This window comes from Uloborus diversus, chromosome 6 (assembly GCF_026930045.1).
Source record: "Uloborus diversus isolate 005 chromosome 6, Udiv.v.3.1, whole genome shotgun sequence".
NCBI classification, from domain to species: Eukaryota; Metazoa; Arthropoda; class Arachnida; order Araneae; family Uloboridae; genus Uloborus; species Uloborus diversus.
The window spans coordinates 59,153,135-59,165,386 of record NC_072736.1 but is presented as its reverse complement, the minus strand read 5'-3'; the positions used below and the strand labels follow the sequence as shown (position 1 = coordinate 59,165,386).

Genomic DNA, 12,252 nt, shown 5'->3' with positions numbered 1-12,252 from the left:
TTTCAAGAAAGTACAGCATATAGCTATTTCAAGGTTACTATGGAGCCTCTTAATCAGGACAAAAAAGCTCAACACGCAACAAGAAAGTCGCAAGAGAACCCGCACGTCTTTTTTTGGGTTATGTATAAATATTTGTCCTTAAAGGATTAAGGAATTGCATACAAATGCTGTCACACACTGAAGGGGAGGAGAGTCGTGAAATTGTGAGTTTGCATCATCACACACATTTTGATTGACGAACAAAGATTTTTCATTACAATATGTTTATGAAATATAGCGTATGACATGTGGCAGGGGAAGAGGTGGTAATGAGAAATGTAACCATTGTGACAGGGGGAGTGTGTCAATTTAATATATTGGAAAAAAGTGGGATATCATTTGGGTAACAACCCCTAAGAAGTCATCATGGGAGAAAACTATTTTCCTTTGGATTAAAAGAGGAAAAGAAAATTGACCTATTAAGCGTATTAAACTTCTGTAAAAAAAGATATTTTAAGCATCTTAGGCAACTGTTTTTTTTTATACCAATAAGTGCTAATAACTTTGCAAGACGACCACTTTGACGAACATATTTTTTCTGAACGATTCTCGCGACTGCAAAATTTCTTCAAGATCCAAAAGAGTAGAACATCTTTGAGAGTTTTCCTCCATTAATTTAAACTTTTTGAGGCTGATAAATGGCTGGTAAATGTACACAATGTAAAGTAATCAAATTTATTAGTTGTTCCCACTGCCTTCCACTGCACTTGTTTCTTTTTTAAAATTTTCAAATTAAATCGAGTGATTTTGAGTCTTTTTTGATTTTTCATTTTAAAACTACATCCCGAAGTTTTGTCCCGCTGGTAGAGTTTTCAGTCACTTTGAAAAGAAAAAAGAATAAAAACAAATACATCTCTCAAAGTTTTGGGTTACATTAAATCAGCTTATTTTTCTGAATAATAGTTTTTTTCTTTTTTTTTTTTTTTTTACAGCAATTTTCACTGCAAATGTATAAAGTTTATTTGAGAACGAAAAAAAAAGAGAAAAATTTGATACACAATCAGATTTAAGTAACAAAACAAAATAAAATTTCATATTTTTCAATACTTGAAGCCGATTATTTTCAAAAGAAAAACTTAGTGAAGCAAACATTTGCAAACACATTTCCGTGCTACGAGACCGTCTGAAACTTGTACGTACCAAGCAGTAAAATTGAATATCTTTTTTTTCCACACAACTTCGATATCTTGCTAACTGAAGGAGTTTCAACAACTCCGACACAATAGTCTGGGAATCTGATTTTTATGTTTTGTGGTCATCATCAGGTTCCCATCACACAAGTTCATAGAGCGAACTCAGCAGTTGCCGGATCACACAATTGAAGACCGAATGTACTCATCGGCGATTTCAATCAAGTATTGAGCCTTGACTCAACTCAACAACAGGAATATCATTCGCGATGTCTGGAGGAAGTGAATGATGCAAAAACTGAGTATCATAGTTTTTGGCGAATGAAAAGCAACAGTAGTCATTTTCCTTATCAGTCATTTCACAAGTTAGGAAGACAAAACTCAGACGAAAGAGACAAAGACTCTTATCTGGAAAACCTTGCTATTAGAATGTTCAACAATATTGTATGATTCAACTGAATGGCCTCAAAGTATATGAATAAGATAGAAATGAGTAAAGTTTAGGATTTTAAAACTTCAAATATCACACTTAATCATCATAAAGATCATTATTGCTTATTTGTAAGAACATTTTTAATAGTTTATGAACTCCATGATGCTGTGCTTTTAAAATAATTTGAATCGCACATTTGAGAAAAACAATTACAAATAAATTCATGCTTTACACAAAACGCTTTGACTTTTTATGCTCATAATTTACTTATTATCTACTATTTAAGAGTCAATTGATTTTTTATTTTTAATATTGGAAAAAAAGAAACAAAGAACGAAGGAAGAAGAAGGGGGACTGTTGAGTGTCAAATGTAAACCTACGCGGGAGGGGGGAATTTAACGCCTGTTTGCGGCATTTCTGCAAATTAATCGATGAGCAGAATAGTCAGAAAATAAAAATAAGGAATATAATAATATAAATATGCACAGATTAGTGTGCTTAGAGTTGTCGTTTAATACCTCTAAAATAATGGGGCAGTTCCTCAGATGATTTTAAGCCCATTAGGTCCCATTTTAGTCAATGTGCTATTAGGGTACTTTAAGAAATGTCCCATGAAAGTGTGTAGAGAGAAACAGATTTTATTCTAATAATTTCATAAAAGATAAGTTTTTTAATGGCCAAGAATTTTATGAAGAGAAGGTAATCAATATTGTTAACGAATATCAACAACATCAACATTTTTTCAATCGAGATCTAACTTACATTTCAGCGATATCATTTAATACTCTAAAAACATAGGGCCCAACTAACGGCCCGTGGGCCACATGTAGAACCACTGGTTCATTTTGCTCAATTTTACAAAAAGATAACAACGATTAGTCCTGATTTCACAAAGGAGTCAGATATTCAGAAATTGGTGTCTGGAAACAGATGCAATTAATAAAATAGGCAATAATTAATGATAACGACAAGTCTTGGTCTGTAATTTTCTTTCCTTTTTCCTGTAAATATTAAATGTTTTAAACTTTTATGTGTTCTGGTCCGCAAAAGTTGTTTTAATAAGAGGTGCGGCCCGCGGGTAAAAAAAAAAGGTTGGCCAGCAACAGGCTACAAATTTTTCTATTCAAATGCTGTGCGTTACGTCTCTAAACATTACAGATGATGGCCTGTCGTTGAACCATTCCAAAAAAAGTTCTTAACACTCACGTAACTAAGCACATTTTCCCGGTCGTTAAAGAATAAAAGAAGATTCGATCTCAATGCTATCATTACGCTGGAATATTGCAAAAACATTCCACAAAGGGCAGTCCATTCGCGCAAACAATTTCTTTTCCTCCCTAATAAGATGTTTTCAGGAACCGAAATCCGTCATTAAGAGCATCTAATGTCTAATTCTTGTCTCAGGTCTCGAATAGCATGGGTTATCTGAAGCAGCCGGCGATGTTGATATGAACCAGCTGTGGTTTGTTTGGTAGTGCGCGGTACAGCAGCCAACCCTGTCAAATGACATCTCTCATGTATTTTTCTCCCTTTTTGTTAATATAATACAGTACAACCTCGTTTCATCCGGACTAACCGGACCAAGGATAATCCGGCTGATCGATAATCCGAGTAGCACTTACGTTCAGTGCGACAAAAAACCATATTCTGCAGCAAAGTTACATAGAGTTGTTTAAAAGACATAAAAAAATATCAAACAATTTTTCACTTAATTTCTTGCCAAAGAATTAATCCACTGTCTTCTAGTTCAACACGTAACGCAAGGTCAATCTATCGCTTTATCATTATAGTTCAGCTGCAGTGGTGTTTGTTATACTACCATAAATTATCGTACAATTTACATTTAATCAAAATAAAAGAAAACATTCTGCGGAGCGGAGTTGTGGTAAGTTAGGTTTTTATTACTATAGTTTTTAATTATCTCTTTATAGTAAATAAAAGTAAGGTTTCAAAGAAATTCTGGAAGGAAGTTTGTGGCGGGCCTGCACCCAGGAGACCCCATAGTACCTACAGCCTTGACATTTTGTACAAAATTACTTTGAGCTCCGGGGGCGTGCACCTAAGCTGTTCTTTCTTCGAATTTCTTAAAATTCGAATTAGTTTTTTTGTAATTAATTTTTTTAAGCTCAAACTTCGCGTAAATTTCCTATTATTGCCTATTAAAGGGGTGAAAAATTACTTGCACATATTAATATTATATATCGTTGGAAAGGGTAGAATTTTCTGTGTTCTACGCAATTTGTTTCAATGCTCTAACTTAAACACAGCGGGAGTTATTTGCGTTTTTAGCACGAACTTTTTTAGGCTTAGCTAAAATTTAGGAGCTACTTTTTTCGTTAAATCTATCTGTAAAAAGCGAAGGGATTGTCCCAAAGTTTTCTTTTTGACACCACTGGAGAGAGTGGCTTTTTTTACACCAGATTTAACTCGACCTATGGTCGAAAAACTATGTTTCTACCTCCAAAGGGAAAAAAGTTACAAGCCGTTAAAAATCAAGTTCAAATAAACTCATCTCCATTAAAGTTATTGATGTTTTATTTGGCGTTGCCATAGTTGCGTCTTTTCGATTCTCATGTTCCTTTTTTCTTATTCACAAACTTTAAAGGTTTCGATTTTAACCGAAAATCTTAAGCTCAACTCAATTCAATCCCCGAGCTAAAGAGCAAAATATATTACTAGAGACCACGAATATGAAAGCGACTTTTCAAACGTACCAAACTGCAGTTTTGTAATGCTCGGAAGCCCCTTAGCGTTACGGCTCTGCAAGTTGGTACAAGTTATTTTGGAACCCGGGGAAGGGGTACTTTTTGATCCAAAGGGAGCTCGCGATGCGTTTTTAATCTGTTTCTTTCCAATTGACGATTTAAATCTTTGCGAATCAAATAAGATTGCGGAGCAATTTTCAAGGGTTGATGAGCGTTAACTAGCAGGGGGCAGAGCCCCCTAGTCTGTGTAAATATAAACTCTTTTAAAGCTACAAATTTGATCCGTAGATTTGGACAAACGATGGCCGGATAACGAGGTTCTGCTGTATCCATTGAGAAGAGATAAAATGGAGGGAGTGAAAACTTTCTTTCGTGAACCAAAGACCCCAATTCACGTGATAGATTTTAAAGCAAAGCATTGGAAGAAATCAGGTTTTTTTCGCCAGTTTCACTCAAAACATGTCAACCATTCGTCGTTGTTGAGTCACGTGACTTGGATTCAAACCTCAACTTTTGCTAAGCCAATCATTAGACATGCTACCTAAATTTATTAATTCCTGCTCTAAGACTGTACCATTAAGGTACATATGTGCCATTTGATGTCCTCCTTTCAACGCCTGAATAGACCAAGAGTTGGCTTGACATGAGGTTCGAGAAAAATTTTTGCCTAAGCAGAGCACTCTTATAGCCGATCATTGAGCAATCGGTCTACCAGGGTGCGTAAATGGCATAAAGTGAGGCTGGGTAGTCAAAGATGACAAGTTTTCAGCAGAAATTCTGCAGATTTCTTCAAATTAGAAGCAAATCTTAAGTTTAAACGACAAGTATCTATACACTTCCGTCCCTTTTCAGGAATTCAGTAAGAGTTGCTTGAGTGAAAGGCGGCTGTTCTAAAACCCTAGACATGGAAGACTGGAGTCATCAGAACAACCCTCAATCCACGCAACGTCTTAACTCAGAAATTAGGTTAATATAAAAATTTCTGAATTCGAGCATCTTCAATAAGCAGAGTTGAGTGATGCATTATTAAAAGATTTAACTCCCATAAGTCGATATAATTAGGATTTTTCGAACATGCAACCACGTACTCGGAGCATTTACGTAATAAATAAATTATCATTTATAGTCATTTGTATTTGAGAATCCATTACACACACACACAAAAAAAAAAAAAAAAAAAACACCATGGCGTTACCTCTCCTTTTCAGAAAAAACTTGATATCAAACAACTCCACTCGAATTTGAATCGTAGTTTGGCTCGTTTCAAAAGCACTGAATGTAATGGGATAATTTGGCTGTGTAATGGAGCCTTTAATGGCAAAATGCGATTAATGAAAAGGGAAGGGAAAAATGGGATGGAGAAAGTAAGAGGGCACGTTCTAATGAGCCCCAAAAGTAGGAGAACAGGTTGCGAATCACTGGTCAAAAAACTCAATGACGGGGAGATCCGCAGGGCAGAGCTGTCCACGAGGGATGGCATTCCACAGGTGTCTGTTTCGGATTCCCACCAACAGCTGTGTGGTCACGATTAAAAAAAACTGGGGCAGGTCACTTTTCCATCGGTGAAAGTTGCATCGATGGTGGGAAGACTCCTTTTGTCTGCAGAGGAAAGTCGGTCATCGCTCGAATCTTCCTCGATCAAAGACTGTTTTGTTGGTCTCCAGGCATTGTTTACATCAATAATCTTTCGCGCGAGATCGGTTCTTCTCTTCCTGAAACCGGGGCTCTCCAACTCTGTCTGTTGTGCCACTCGTCAATTGGCTTTCACTCTTACTCTTCTAGAACAACATTTCAACGGAAGAAAATTTCTAATAAACACTATTTAAAAACACTCGGCATTATCAATTACGACTTTTGTGTCAAAATTAATTTTCGCTAATTTTGGAAAAGTTTGTTTAAAATATTTTAAATCGTGATATCGTTAAACTGGAGAAGGGGATGGGAGACGCTACAAGCATTTGCGGCTAATTGCCATTAAAGAAAGATAGTAATAATAATTTGAATTCTGACATTTTAAATTCAAATTATGTTTTTCGCAATCACAAGTTGCGACAGGACCCTACTCATTGGAGTTATTGTTTCCAGAAACGGCTCCTCTCCCCTCGAGCTTGCCCCTCCTCCTGGGCGGTTTCGTGTGTATAGTTGTGTGTGTATAACCTGTGTGTAAGCACGTAGGAGTGTGTGTATGCGTGTGAGTGTGTGTGTATGAGCGCGCGCATGGTGCTGCAGAGGCCCCTGGTCCTAACTGGAAAAGGAACCAAACGCCAACGACGGTCAAGTGAAAACAATAAGCAATCGTGATTGCTCAATAACGTTGGAGGTCAAATTGTTCATCGGTGATGTACATTCAAAATGTATTCTTCTCTTTTACTTCCAGGGGCGTATCCGGGGGGGGGGGATATCAGGATGTAGCCCTTTCTAAACCCCATAATCTTTTTATCCATTGGAAAAGACTATTGCTAACCAATACAGTAAAACCTGTCTACAACGATACTGTTGGGACCTAAAATAAATATCGTAATAGACAAGTTATCGTTTTTGACAGTTTGATTACTCATGTTGACATTTTGCTGGGGCCAAAAAAAAAAAAAAATATTGTTATAGACAGGTTATCGTTACAGACAGTATCGTTATTCACAGGTTTCACTGTATATGCCTCCAAAATATAACCAATCCCCTTCCCAGTTTTTTTTTTTTTTTTGGTAACGCCACTTTCTACAATTTCTTCCTGTCTTTAAACTATTACACCAGTTAGTTAGATGCAATTGCAAATGTTCCGATATTAAACATAGCAGTTTGAATAATTGCTGCACTTAAGGGTGGAGGAAAGGAAAATCGCACTACAGTGGACGCCGGTTAATTGAATCAGTAGTTAATTGAATCAACCGCTTTTATGAATCTAACTGTCAAAGACAGAATAAAATCCAGCTTTATTGAAATAGCCGCTTTATGGAATCAAAACTGTTTAGAACAAACGTGATTCATATAAGCGGCGGATACTGTACTCACCTAATTTTGCAATATTTTCTCCATCCAGTTGTGGAAAATTGTTTAGCAAGATTTTTTTAGAAATAAGAAAAAACTAAGTTAATCTCCGCTTTCTACATCTTAATAGCTACTCCAAACGGAAAACTCACCAAGATTATTTTCTAAAAATCCAACTTTTTCTGGAAAAATTCTTGTTTGCATACACTTCCATTCTCACGGAGCTCCATAAATGCATTCACATCATCCGTTGTATCCAGTGAGATGTACTTGGGTCATACTTGAAGTGAAAACTTATGGGACAGTTCAATTAATATCAGATTTTTAGAAGGAACACGAAGCATAAAGATCCGGCTGGTATCAAAAGCGATCAAAACAATGCGACTGTTACAAGTCAGAAATGAATGGACTGTGGAAGCTTGCTTCTGTTCGACAGGATGTTTCTCTACGTTGCCATTCCAGGAAGTCAAAAAACGGAAGCAAGTCAGATAGTGCTGCTTTAATGATTCAACGGAAATGATTCACTAAAGAATGTTTTGGAAGCCCCATATAATTTTACAGCTCCATTTTAAATGCTAGCCGTGGTAGCAAAAGCTAAAAAATTGTCGACTGAACATCGAAAAATTTAATTTTGTCGTGGTTGTTGTTTAGAAATGCTTTTCCTCCCAAGGGGCCATAAAAATCAGGTGGGTGAATATTGACACTTTTTTACCTTTTAGGAAAGTATCATAGCCGACAACATTCGGACATTGAGTGGAATAAAGCAGGGGTCTCCAACCTACAGCCCGCGAACGGATTGTTCAGCCCGTGGGAAGCTTACAACCCTCCCCCCCCCCCCGAAAAAAAAAGCTTTTTGATTTTGATAATCTATTGTATTTAAAGAATTTAAGAAAACAAAATCCGGACAATCTCAAAAACTTCCACTGAGCGCTAAGTTGAAAAAATAAATAAATAAACACAAAAATCGTGAGAGAATGGAGCGAGGGGGAACACAACTAGATCGCCTAAACTGAAATATAGTTGGATTGCTTGCTGGGTCGCCTCGTTTCCAAAAATATATAGTATGGCCCTTCAGGAAAAAAGTTTGGAGACCCTTAATATAGAGTGTTCGGACGTCTGTTTGTTGAGCACAAGAGAAATTATTGCAATTAAATACGCCTAGCTTCGTTAGATAATTAGTATTTAGTTTTTTGAAAAGCAAAATAATAATCCTCGTATAAATAATAGCCGATGATAGAGTAACCCGCGTGTTTCAACAATGAAACTCGCGCCACATCATGATAATTTGATAATATGATTTGGTAATGTTTGACATGCAGGAGATTGCTTTATTGTGAGAAGGCTGAATTCGATTCGGTGACTTAACTGTTTTACTGGTAAAACTGTCATTTCAGGAGAATGAAGAAACGTAAAAATGGTCAACAATGAACGCTATCTACTGGAGTTAAGGGTTAATCCACTGGAGTTAGGGTTAAAACTTAAAACTACCAAAATATCCCTAAACAGGTAATGGCTGCGTTCAAATGTAAAAGCAAATTTTTACCAGTCATACTATGACGGGCGACTTTCTGGTAAACAATAATAATAAAATTTCCTAAAATTAAATGAAATGAGCACATAAAAACAAAACCTCGTGCCAGAACTGACAATCAACAGCGAAAGTCAATGAGAGAGGCGCCCCCCCCCCACTCTCCTTTATTCATTTTTTATTTCTTATTTTATTCATTTATTTATTTTGTTGCCTATTTAGGATCCAAAGAACATCCTGTCGATGAAAACCGGCGAATCAGTTCGCGCTAACGGTGTGACGTTATTTTGAAAACTACGAGAGGAAAAAGAGTGGGAAGGATTCACCCAGATTGGGTATAAAAAAAAAAGTTCTGGCCGTGAAAACAACCGTGGAAGAAAAAAAAATATCCTTAAAAGTAGGGGATAAAAGATGAACTCCGGAAGTAAGGGTTATCTGAGTTGGGATGCTCCTCCTCGAGTTATCCCTCTCCTCACGTCTGGAAATGGACTTCTTCGGAAAATGGGATTTTGGGTGTTCAAGATTTTCTATTTACTGACATCGGCCAGACGATTTTTTTTATCCCACAGATTTCGAACATTTTCTAGTTAGGTACGTAGTGTTTTGGTATGAATATGACGCTGGGAATAAAGAGAATTCTACTTCGTATGAGTTGAGAATCATTCAAAGGTTAGGACATATGAGAAGCAAAGGGATGTAAGTGGACATTTTCAAGTTTTGTGTAAAACGCGTTTTAAAGTTTCTTCCTAGGTAGGCTTTCATTGATTTTTCCCCCCTAAATTATGCTGTACAACAGCAGCACCTACCAGGGCTACTAGTATTATCTTCTTCCCCTAGACCAGGGTTGGCAAGGTTTTGGACACTACGGTAAAAACCCTGGTTTTTACCGTCCTGTCCAAAACCCTTGTGTCCAAAACTGTATTTTTAGAAAAATTGCATTCTGTGAGAAAGCATTAAAAAACAGAATAAAATGTATCGAAGTAATTTTTTATATTAAACATTTATTCAATGAAGAACATTCAACTTACTTATGCAGTTGATTTGAATCTAGTTACATTGAAGTTAAATTCTTGACCAAAATTGCAATTTCTTTCTTTCTTTTTTTTTTTTTTTTTTTTTTTGATAATAGCAACCAAATTTCCCTATGTTTATGCATGTGTGCAAATCAAAGCAGGGTTGGAAAGTTTATCATCCTGTTCAAAGCCCTTGTGTCCGAAATTGTCCAAAACTATTTCTTGAGAAACCATATTGTGTGAGAAAATATCAAAAACAGAACAAAATGTGTCAAAATTATTTTTTGATTATTCAATATATTTATTCAATGTGAACATTCAAGTATAAATATATATGTAGTTTATTTATGCAGCTGATTTTAATCTAATTATGTAGAAATTAAATTCTTCATTAAAAATTTCAATTTGTATGCAGGAGCTTTTTTTTTCCCCCATAAACCAATTTTTTCGACTTTTATGCATGTGCAAAAGAAAGTGTTCAAAATACAGTGCAATAATTGACTTAAATGCAATAAGTTACAATTTTTTGTCGTTTCAGAATGTATTTAAAAAAAAAATGAACTAAAAAAAGAATAACACAAGTTTTACAATATAAGTGTTTAATCATTAATTTCTTGTTCTTTAATCTATGATTTAAAAAATAATTTTCGTTAAAACATCATGTAAAACTCGTTTGCAAAAATCATTTAAAAAATTAAGCTTTTTTTTCCACCTAAATATTGCACATTTAATAATATTCCTTTCAATTATAAATGGAACTGAAATTAGTTGTCTTGGTGGTGTGAATTTCCTCTCAAAACTCTACCAACTATTACACAAGGAAATTTTTATGTAGTAGTTACTGCCAATTTTTTTAAGTAAAATATTTTTTTAAATAACATTTTAGAAACAAAATATTATTTAAAAAAAACTCCTTAATTGAACCTTGGTTATGTCTATGTTTGTGCATTATGAATATTGCAATCAATACGACTTGATTAGATTACACCCCTTTAACTTTATCATAGTTTTGGACAGTTTAAGACAGTTTCGGACACTTTTGGAACGATAAAAACCACCTGTCCTGTCCTAAACCAGTTTTGGACAGTCCAAAACCCTACCCTGCTCTAGACAGAGGAGATGTTCACCTACCATTTGTACAGGTTAACTACAAATTTTTAATTTTGCCAGTTACATCCCTTTGCTTCTCACTGCCCCATATCAATCTAACCGTAACAAAAAGGAATTCTTTTGAGAACTAGAGCAGAGTTTTTTTTTAACTCTTACTTAAAACAAAATACAAATGTTGATAAATTCTATGATACTTGCTGCAGGGCACCATAAGGTCATTTTACGTCAAAATTACTACAGGGTGAGTTTATAAGTTTAGCGCAACTCGGTATTTAAAATGCACACTTCTTACTAAAAACGCCATAAACGTCATATTTCTATATGGGTGTAATATATTTTGTAGTTTTTCCTTCTTTATACACAGAGTACATATACATGCTCTTTGTTCCTCCCCTTGAACCCCTATCCAGGTAAAAAAATTTAATGTCAGGTGTGCTTCTTAATTATTTAAGGTTTGGGAAATGTTGAAATAGTCACTTTTTTATTTCTTTCATTTTAGAGCAAATTTGAGTTTGAAGTTGAAGTCACATAACACGTAACTAAAAAATGCGTTATGTGACAGATATGTGCCCTTTTCATTTATTTAGTTTTTTAATAATTTATTTTTTATCGGAAAAGACGTTCAGTTCCTGCGTCAACAAAATACGTTTAACGAGAAGAAAGTCAGAGAGTTATAATATTTAAAATATTAATGTTATAAGCTTTCACAGCAACATTTTGATAACTGAAAAGCTAATAATAATAATAGTTCCTTTTTTAAATTAATTAATCAGTTTAGTTATTTTTAATGCAACGTCAAGTTTCAGATAAAAAAATAAACAAATAAATGAATAAAATTTTAAATGCAAGAATGAATTAATGATATTAATAATAATTTTCTTTCACAACTTATTTAATTTAATAAAATGGGGTGTTTTAACACAGTAATGAATTTTTTAGTGCTGTCAGATCAGAAATCAAAGAACTTGAATTGTATTTTTTTCATGGCTTTTATTTTGGAACGTGGAGTTTTTCGATTCAACAATGATACACAATATGTATTGATATATGAGCCGCTCAGAAGCCAATGCGGTTAAGTCCATTTTTTGATATTTTCTGATTTTTGGAAATTTTGATGAAATAAATAATAATCTTCTTAGTTATTAAAGGATTTACTCGTTGGTTACTTTTTTCTAGGTTAGACAGCCCTTTTTTTAATAGCTTCCGAAATTATTGTATAATAATTTCAGAAGCCATTGTGAATAAGTCCACCTTTTATCAATATTTTTTTACATAAACTTTGAAATAAAAATTAAATTCTTCTTCTTCT

At 34.8% G+C, this 12,252-nt stretch overlaps 1 protein-coding gene across 3 annotated transcripts in view; it reads right to left on the bottom strand.

Annotated features, from left to right (window-relative positions):
* Positions 1-12,252, bottom strand: part of LOC129224667 (uncharacterized) — a 205,270-nt gene that overhangs the window by 28,856 nt on the left and 164,162 nt on the right. The window contains exon 1 of one of the 3 annotated variants that reach the window (XM_054859210.1): positions 7,445-7,511. The exons of the other annotated variants lie outside the window; for them this stretch is intronic. Coding sequence (XP_054715185.1) covers positions 7,445-7,496 — 52 coding nt within the window. The 5' untranslated portion in view covers positions 7,497-7,511. Of the gene's footprint in view, positions 1-7,444; positions 7,512-12,252 lie in introns of those variants that run through there. 3 annotated transcript variants of the gene reach the window in all.